General features: G+C 43.6%; 1 protein-coding gene across 1 annotated transcript in view; it reads left to right on the top strand.

Moving 5' to 3' along the window:
- The window catches only part of ptpn2b (protein tyrosine phosphatase non-receptor type 2b), a 33,450-nt gene that overhangs the window by 18,602 nt on the left and 4,557 nt on the right, over positions 1-10,291 (top strand). Inside the window, exons 5-9 of the mRNA XM_060942413.1 lie at positions 3,588-3,725; positions 3,829-4,038; positions 4,110-4,271; positions 6,484-6,671; positions 6,805-6,909. Coding sequence (XP_060798396.1) covers positions 3,588-3,725; positions 3,829-4,038; positions 4,110-4,271; positions 6,484-6,671; positions 6,805-6,909 — 803 coding nt within the window. The remainder of the gene's footprint in view (positions 1-3,587; positions 3,726-3,828; positions 4,039-4,109; positions 4,272-6,483; positions 6,672-6,804; positions 6,910-10,291) is intronic.

The following is a 10,291-nucleotide window of genomic DNA, read 5'->3' as shown; positions in this document are numbered from 1 at the left end:
TTGAAAAGTATGTTTTGTCTTTAACTTTTTGCCTTTTGGAGATCATTTCATCTTCAACTTGCTTAACTGTTCACAGTAACAGTAATTTTGACCAGGGGTGCCCAAACTTTTGCATACCACTGTATGCATGAAGGTCGTGACAAAATTCTTCCCCAGCTGTACAGTTCCAATGCGCCGTGATCACTTCTCCGTCTTGTTTAACTCCGATCCAGGTCTTTTAAAGGGGTTTCTGATGATCTTTGTGAATGATTTAGCTGAGAGATAAGAGCCAAGACAAGTGAGAATCAAGCCAACTGTTGTTTGTTTACACTTCAACTTGCAGCACTTCGCTGTAAAGACATGAACAAAAAGCTTAAAAAAAACCCCAAAACGTACTTCCACAGGCAAAAACAATGCAGGATTCATTGGGCAGCGACTTGATCCCGAGGTCCTTTACCCAGCCACATAGAAAAAAGTTGTAAGTCTCCATACTCTTCCACACTTTCATCTGTTTTGCGGTGTAGAAGGACGTCTGCGGGCGGCACGGTGGTGTAGTGGTTAGCGCTGTCGCCTCACAGCAAGAGGGTCCGGGTTCGAGCCCCGTGGCCGGCGAGGGCCTTTCTGTGCGGAGTTTGCATGTTCTCCCCGTGTCCGCGTGGGTTTCCTCCGGGTGCTCCGGTTTCCCCCACAGTCCAAAGACATGCAGGTTAGGTTAACTGGGGACTCTAAATTGAGCGTAGGTGTGAATGTGAGTGTGAATGGTTGTCTTTGTCTATCAGTACGTTTACATGCACATCCAGATCGAGCTGCTGTTGGTAATCGAGCAAAGGGTCCCAGCAGGGGTGCCAGAGAAATCCAATCCTACATGCACAAGTGAAATCGGGCTATTGTGCAAGGTGCATTGTGCACCCAAGCCACACGTGGCGCTACACGCCCCATCGTGTTGGTACACTTCCGGTTGTCGTCATGAAGAAGAGCTATAGTGTTGCCAGATACTGCTGACGTATTCCAGCCCAAAACATGTTCAAATCCGCCAAAATGCACTTAAAACCCCCCAATCTAGCAACACTGACAGTTCCGTGTTCAAGCTGTTAGGCTTGCTCTAACAGACTGTATGGCTACAAACTGTCCGGCGCAGACCACTGTTTTGTAAGACAACTTATTTTGCACAATAATATACTAAGTAACGTTAAAAACGCACAATGGAATTCAACACGATATCACTTTAGATCCATGCATATATTTGAAATTTGTGATATTGTATGTAATGCACACACATCTTGAAACATTGATAAAGGACATTTATTGTCAAACTCAAGAATTAATTCACAATAAAAAAATTCAAAGTGACAGCTGATCCATGTTCGGACCGTCATGCTGGAGATTCTGGGTCTGTGTCGTCCAGGGGTCTCAGCAGCAGTGACTGAGGGTGTCAGGAATCTGTCACGGAGGTGAGCTAGCCTGATGTGCTGATCCTGAACTGGCGTCGTGACTCGAGGCTGACCAGGGCGTGGACGATCCCTGGTGCTCCCTGTCTGTCTGTAACGCTGACTCAAACGGGAAATGGTCGAATGATGAACACCGAAGTGCCGGGCGACCTCCGTCTGTGTACTTCCGGCACGCAACATCCCGATGGCCTGTTCACGTTGATTTTGGCTTAAGCGTGGCATCTTCAATAATGACAATTTTCCCATCATTTCCCCCGGGTATTTATAGGCAAGATTGTGTGTGTACAGTGTATGCAAAATTTGTTTGAAAATTAAAGCCTGTCCATGCCATTGACTACCTGAGTCATATTGTACGTTATTGAGTACAACTCCCTTAAATTCTGATTTGAGCACAGATTTGGAACTTATTCGGGCGGAACGAAGTTATTTTTCCATTGTGATATATTTCTTTTCTTCTTGAGATAAACTCAGCACGAATTCAGCAAGTTTTATCAATGTGCGTTTTTAAAGTTACTTAGTGTATTTTTCTAAAGTCCATTTTTTGCTTACAAAAAAATATTTTTTTTTTGCTTACAATTTAACTTATGTCTTAATAAACACAAAAAGTTCAATTGTTTTGTTTTTATTGACATTCTTCAGGTGTTGGACATATATATACAATGACTTGTTTATGTACACAATTCACAGCTATGCAACAGCTGTACAGATGTATTTGGTGATACAGTAAGTGAGCTAAATTTTAACAGTGCAAACAATGCCACAAAAATAAAAGATTCATGCCGTTGTCATGATTCGTTGTCATGCCGACCGAGGCTGCTGTTTTTCCCGCTTTTGGACTCGTCACTTCCGGAAGGGGCAGCGCTGAAGTAAGCGGCTCGACTCCGTAGCTCGATAGGGTTTACATGCACTAAGTAGCTCGGCTACAATCGCATAATCTAGGTTGTGTAGCTCGATTCCGAGAAATCAAGTTTGGTTCAATTTCAGCCGAGCTGAGGTGTTTCCATGCCATTTAGAGCTTCGATTTCAGTCGAGCAACGGCAGAAATTCGATTTTTTTCTATGTGTATGTAAACGCACTGTATGTGTCAGCCCTGTGATGACCTGGCGACTTGTCCAGGGTGTACCCCGCCTTTCGCCCGTAGTCAGCTGGGATAGGCTCCAGCTTGCCTGCGACCCTGTAGAACAGGATAAAGCGGCTACAGATAATGAGATGAGATGAAGGACGTCTGCAGCACCAGATAGTTGGAGATGTCGGAGAACTCGGCTGAAGGGTAGTTTTCCAGATCGTATGATAAATCCTCCTTTCTCAGACTGTAGGGGTCGATTCCATTGCACAGAGCGATCTTCTGAATATATCTAAAACCAGCAGTGGCTTCTAGATAAGTTATTGCTAGTTGTTTGCACTACGGCAGCCATTTAGATCACCAGCTATTTCACTTCCGGTAAAACCGCTAAGAAAAGTCACGTGACTGAAACCCAGCAAGTGCACCATGCTCCCAAGACTAGTGCACTACAAATGTAGTGGTTTGGATTTGGGCCAGTAAAGGCTAAAAGCTGCACTCCAACAAGGTCTAATAATTCTTAATCATTTGTCGCTTTTATAAATTATTGAGAATTATTTTTAACGGCCCGTTTATTCAGCTGCTGAAGTCGAACTCCAGATACTCATGTTTATGTGCACAAGTACTGAAAGAGTGAGTTTTTCATGGTAGATCCCCTTAAAGATAAAAGGACCAGGAATTATATCAATAGTAATAATAATTTTACATTTGTGTGGTAGCTTAAACACTTTTTTGCAAATAATTTTTTTTGCGGTGAATCTTGCATCGGATTTTTAAAATACATCTTTAAGTCTTTTATTCTGATGGACATCATTAGAGACCAAATTCAGAGTTATTTTTTAGTTGTTTGTTTTTGTGTTGATGTCACGTCTGAATCCTGTGGCAGAATAAACCGGCTTTAGCTGAAATATCCTGTTTTTATTTTTCTCACTGACGGCTCAGTGAAGGACGAGGAAGCGTCTGATTTAAGGGGAAACGAAGTGATTAAAGGTTATGAACACGTGAGACAGATGTGGGATTTGTCTCTTTTGTTATGAGCTGTGTGTCTGAGTGAATAAAGTGAGTTGGCAGTGAGCGCCGGTGTCCTCTCGCACTGACAGGAGAAGTGTGCACAGTACTGGCCCATGCAGGAGGAACACGAGATGGCGTTTCGGGACACGCGCTTTATCGTCAAGCTGCTATCAGAGGACGTTAAGTCTTACTACACCACACGCTTACTGGAGCTGCAGAACGCAAACGTGAGTTTCTGAGAGAATTCTCCAGGTGTTCTGTAGAGTGACGGAAATCAAACACTTCTAGACTCTGTAAGTAACCCTGTGTGTGTGTATGTGTGTCTTTCAGACGGGGGAGAAGAGAGAAATCTACCACTTTCATTACACCACATGGCCCGACTTTGGTGTCCCAGAATCCCCGGCGTCCTTCCTCAACTTCCTGTTTAAGGTGCGCGAGTCAGGATCGTTAGGGGCAGATCACGGGCCGGCGGTGGTACACTGCAGCGCGGGGATCGGACGATCTGGAACATTCTCCCTCGTCGACACCTGTCTCGTACTGGTGAGGAGTGCGTGTGCGTGCGTGCACGTGTGTGTGTGTGTGATATAAACGGGACTGTCCTGTTCCCTCAGATGGATAAAAGGAAAGACCCGTCCTCTGTGGACATTAAGAAGGTGCTGCTGGACATGAGGAGGTACAGGATGGGTCTGATCCAGACTCCTGACCAGCTCCGCTTCTCCTACATGGCCGTGCTGGAGGGGGCCAAGTGCATCATGGGAGATTCATCAGTACAGGTGGGTAAAAAGAAATCTGCACTGACTGAAGACATCAGACAGAAAATGGGTGGGTTAATGAAGAGATGAGAGAAATCAATACAGGCAGACAGACAGGTAGAAGCTCAGGTTGGCTGACAGAAAGGACAGGCAGACAGACATACAGATGGACAGAACAGCAGACAGAAAAACAGAAGCGTGCACAGACAGATACAGATGAACAGAACAGGAGACAAGTAGAAGCACAGACAGACTGACAGACGGACTGGTAGAAGTGCAGATGGACAGGCAGAAGCGCAGATGCACGAGCAGGTGGACAGGCAGAAGCGCGGGCGGACAGATAGACATGCAGAAGGGCAGAAGCACAGACGGGGAGGTGGATGGGTAGAAGCGCAGACGGAAGGACATGCAGGCGGGCAGAAGTGCAGGCAGACGGGCGGGTAGAAGTGCAAATGGATGGACGAACGGGTGGAAGCGCAGACACATGCAGAAGTGCAGACAGACAGGTACAACCCCGATTCCAAAAAAGTTGGGACAAAGTAGAAATTGTAAATAAAAACGGAATGCAATGATGTGGAAGTTTCAAAATTCCATATTTTATTCAGAATAGAACATAGATGACATATCAAATGTTTAAACTGAGAAAATGTATCATTTAAAGAGAAAAATTAGGTGATTTTAAATTTCATGACAACAACACATCTCAAAATAGTTGGGACAAGGCCATGTTTCCCACTGTGAGACATCCCCTTTTCTCTTTACAACAGTCTGTAAACGTCTGGGGACTGAGGAGACAAGTTGCTCAAGTTTAGGGATAGGAATGTTAACCCATTCTTGTCTAATGTAGGATTCTAGTTGCTCAACTGTCTTAGGTCTTTTTTGTCGTATCTTCCGTTTTATGATGCGCCAAATGTTTTCTATGGGTGAAAGATCTGGACTGCAGGCTGGCCAGTTCAGTACCCGGACCCTTCTTCTACGCAGCCATGATGCTGTAATTGATGCAGTATGTGGTTTGGCATTGTCATGTTGGAAAATGCAAGGTCTTCCCTGAAAGAGACGTCGTCTGGATGGGAGCATATGTTGCTCTAGAACCTGGATATACCTTTCAGCATTGATGGTGTCTTTCCAGATGTGTAAGCTGCCCATGCCACACGCACTAATACCATCACTAATACCCCATACCATCAGAGATGCAGGCTTCTGAACTGAGCGCTGATAACAACTTGGGTCGTCCTTCTCCTCTTTAGTCCGAATGACACGGCGTCCCTGATTTCCATAAAGAACTTCAAATTTTGATTCGTCTGACCACAGAACAGTTTTCCACTTTGCCACAGTCCATTTTAAATGAGCCTTGGCCCAGAGAAGACGTCTGCGCTTCTGGATCATGTTTAGATACGGCTTCTTCTTTGAACTATAGCGTTTTAGCTGGCAACGGCGGATGGCACGGTGAATTGTGTTCACAGATAATGTTGTCTGGAAATATTCCTGAGCCCATTTTGTGATTTCCAATACAGAAGCATGCCTGTATGTGATGCAGTGCCGTCTAAGGGCCCGAAGATCACGGGCACCCGGTATGGTTTTCCGGCCTTGACCCTTACGCACAGAGATTCTTCCAGATTCTCTGAATCTTTTGATGATATTATGCACTGTAGATGATGATATGTTCAAACTCTTTGCAATTTTACACTGTCGAACTCCTTTCTGATATTGCTCCACTATTTGTCGGCACAGAATTAGGGGGATTGGTGATCCTCTTCACATCTTTACTTCTGAGAGCCGCTGCCACTCCAAGATGCTCTTTTTATACCCAGTCATGTTAATGACCTATTGCCAATTGACCTAATGAGTTGCAGTTTGGTCCTCCAGCTGTTCCTTTTTTGTACCTTTAACTTTTCCAGCCTCTTATTGCCCCTGTCCCAACTTTTTTGAGATGTGTTGCTGTCATGAAATTTCAAATGAGCCAATATTTGGCATGAAATTTCAAAATGTCTCACTTTCGACGTTTGATATGTTGTCTATGTTCTATTGTGAATACAATATCAGTTTTTGAGATCTGTAAATTATTGCATCCCGTTTTTATTTACAATTTGTACTTTGTCCCAACTTTTTTGGAATCGGGGTTGTAGAAGTACAGACTAACAGACAGACAGGTAGATATGCAGATAGACAGGTGAATTCAAACAGATGAAAAGATAAATTGATGCAGACAGACAGGTGTGTGTGTGTGTTTCAGAAACAGTGGCAGGAGCTCTCCAGAGAGGATCAGGTGTGTGTGACCGAGTCTCCGTCGCCACCCAAATGTCCATCAGAGCGCTACAACGGCACGCGGAAGCTCCGAGTGGACGGCACTGGAGAGACCGATGGAGCGAAAAAAACAACAAAAGATGAAAGAGAAGCGGACGGAGAGACGTGCGCGGCCAAGTGAGCGTCTGTCCTTCTGTCCACGTTCTGTCACACGGCTTCGTTTATTTACATGAACGTGCTGGTTTCAGCTCTAACTGCCAGCGTGACGTTTTCTTTTTCTTTCCTCTGTTCATCTCTTCCTCTGTTCCAGCGCACGCAAGAGACAGAGAGATGAGAAGATCTCCATTTCTGCACAGAAAGCTCCTCAGAAGCAGCCGAAGCCCAGGACAAACGAGACAGAGAAGAAGAGGAAAAGGTGACACTCACAATATACAATGCCTTCCAGAATTATTGGCACCTTTCATGAAAATAAACACGAATCTGTGTGTGTACACACACACACACACACACACGACGTTGTTTTATTTCAACATAATTTCGTTGCTCAAACACAAACAGGTTTCCTTTATAAGCTGCATTACTTTGAGATGTTCACAAAACATTTTCTGATCAGTTTAATGAAGGCAGCCGGGTTTGGGCTCATATATTTTTTTTCTAGCAGCTGTTAGTCAGATATATGTGTGTGTATCGTGGTGTTTTTTTTTTTTTCCCCCATCTTTCCAGGTTGTGTTTGATGTTTTAGCTAGTACTGAAATTCTGTGCTCGAGCTGCAGTTTGTGACATAGATTTACATAGAAGACTAGATGCCTCGTCCCCGTTGCCCGTCAACGAAGTGGAACGTCCGCACGTGGCGGCCATCTTACCTCAGACAGCTGGCTTACCCATTACATTGTGTTGGTAGCGATATGTACTTTTCAGATGACCGTAACTTCCTCAAATTTCAATTGATATTCAAACAGTTTGGTTTGTTATATAAAAAAAAACAAACGGAAGTATGTATTTATGATATTAATGATGAATAATCATTTTATGTTTTAAAAAAAATACATGCTGAAATTCCTATGCTGTGAGAAGCCTAACTATGGATAACTGCGGCCTTGGGACAAATAACCATACAATTTATTTCCAATTTTTAGTGAAAATATTTTTACATGTGATAGGGCCGCAGGGGAAGCTAAAGTTAAATAAACAGCTTACTCACTTCTGAAACTTCAGAAATACTTCATCCACCTCAAAAACCTAATGCACTCACATCATAGCATAATAACAAATGCAAACTCACATCACAGCATAATAACAAATGCAAACTCACATCACAGCATAATAACAAATGCAAACTCACATCACAGCATAATAACAAATGCACACTCACATCACAGCATAATAACAAATGCACTGCCCGAGTCAGTAATAGTATAAAACAGTGACAGCGACTCACGGTAGTTTGTGACAAAAAAAGCATTTAATTAATCACATGTGGTTATACTTCCAAGGATAAAGATATATCTTTACATTTACAAAAAGAACATTCAAAGCTGATTATCATATCAAAGTCAATATATGTTAGCACAGAAGATTGAAATTTCATTTGACTAGGCTCCAATGTGCAGTTAAAATAAAACTAAACATACTGATATAAACATCTACAATTAAAACACACACACACATCATCTTGTCATCAAAGTCAATACTTTGATTTCCTGTAAATCATAATGGGAGTGCTGGGCTGTGCTTGCGTAAGTCTTCACACCCCTTGAAAATGTTTACACTGTATATTTGGCTAATGCCCTTTAAACAGTCCTGCTTTGTTGTGCTTCTGTCTCATGCTGTTGTTCTGGAAGGAAAGGGTTGTCATCTTGGCAATGTGGTGGAGTCTAAACTTAAAAAATAGGGACACAACCAGTGTTAGAGTGTTACAAAGCTGCAGTAAGTCGTTTTTGAAGAGAAAAGGTACGATTTTATCGTGTTCAAGCACCCAGAATTACAACCGCATTAATAATGTTTTAAGAAATCAAACCATTTGTATATACGTCAAAATTTCAGCGAGATAAACATTTAAGCACCTCAGTGGTCTTACCTCAGTGTACCGCAAATTCTGTGGAAAAGCTTGCCTGTGGTAAGATGGCCGCCCTGTGCGGACGTTCTGGAATACGTGGTGAGGCATCTAGTCTTCTATGTAAATCTATGGTTTGTGATAATTAGCTGAAATCCAGAGAGCGAATGATGGACTGTCGAGGCACAGTGAGGTTTTTAAAATGTTTTGAAGGATAATCTACATTTATAATCCACTGTATCATCGGACGTTTTTATTTTATCCTCAGCGTCTGACGCACTGTCTGATGATTTGTTTAGACTGTGAATTTTAAAGAGAAATGCACACAGCTAACTGATTTCAGTTCGTTTGTATCATCGCCCTCTACTGGGTTTATTTTGAACTGCAGTAACGATTGTTTGTTTGAAAAATGGTTCATTCTGAAATCGTAACGAATATTCAAAGCCTGAAATCACATCTTAAGACCTTTATTCTGCTGTTACTGTCGTTATATTGCGCGGTTTGAACTTCATTCATGTTCCTGTATAATCCCTGAAAGATTTGCCTTAAACACACACGAGACTGATGACGGTGTAGTGAGCAGAGACGGACGCAGTAGTGCTGAAGTAGTTCGTAATGGTGCTGAATCGTGCGAGAAATTCAGCAGCCGAGTTTTGGGCGTGCTGGAGAAGTCAAGCAGAACATCACGCAGGAGGAATTGGTGTTTCAGCTGATCTTGCGTGAAGATGGAGTCCGGTATGATGAGCTGGTTTCTGACGGGAAACGGACTCTCGTGCTGCTCCTGTAAGATCTGATTTGTTGATGTTGAGTTTTTAGGACGTTAGTCGTTAATTTCATGGTGGTTGGAGGGAGAGCGGGAGGAAGGAAGGAGGGTTTGGTGTGAAGGTAGAGAGAGCAGTGTGTCATCTGCATATGAGCGAAAATGAAGGTCACGTTGTAGAGAACATGACTGAATGATGTCCGAGTATGAACTGGATCTGTTCCGTGGTTAGTTGACGGTTTAGCGATCGTGATGTGGCGATGCAGGATTCCCGTCTGAAATTATATTTACTCAAGAGACGAGTTTTTCCAGCTGACTGTGTTGCGCCTCTTTCACACAGCCTGGGCTGCATCTGCTGTACGTGACGAGGCGAACTCTGACCCCACCCCTCTCCCGGCCGAGGCCAAGGCAGCACCGCATCGCACCGCACCGCACCGCAAGCCTGGGCTCACCCGGGCCTCTGCACACAAACCTCCAGGCTGTATGTGAGGAAATTGGCCATGAGGTCACGTTGTGCTGTGTGGCGCTTGATGCTAATTCCGATCATGCTAATCACGGCTTTGAGTTTGGAGTGGGAAAATGCAGCATGGTGTGACATTATCGTGCGGTTAAAGAGCAACTCCAACAGAGCAACGCCTTCTGCATCTCTGTCTTTGACGGAATCACTGGGGCTCGACCATAACCTCACCGTACGCTCCATGTGCATTCTGGGCCAAAACTGTCGCAGGCAGGATGTTATCGGTGATGATGATGATGATGTATCATATGTGATTTAAAATTTGCAGCGAGTCTGTTGCAGAGTCTCAGTGAGGGGGCGGGGTCACAGTCCTCAGGCATAGTGTCTTTCATATCAGGTTAATTAACATTATAATTGCCATACTGTTAAAAACATATTTAAATGTTTACATCCGTAATCGTGCATCTCTTGTCCTTATAAAACGCGCTGCTGTGGATTGGAAAGACTTCACACAATAAGTAACGGTC

Source organism: Neoarius graeffei, chromosome 16 (genome assembly GCF_027579695.1).
Source record: "Neoarius graeffei isolate fNeoGra1 chromosome 16, fNeoGra1.pri, whole genome shotgun sequence".
NCBI classification, from domain to species: Eukaryota; Metazoa; Chordata; class Actinopteri; order Siluriformes; family Ariidae; genus Neoarius; species Neoarius graeffei.
The sequence above is the reverse complement of the archived record's forward strand: the minus strand, read 5'-3'. Positions and strand labels throughout refer to the sequence as shown.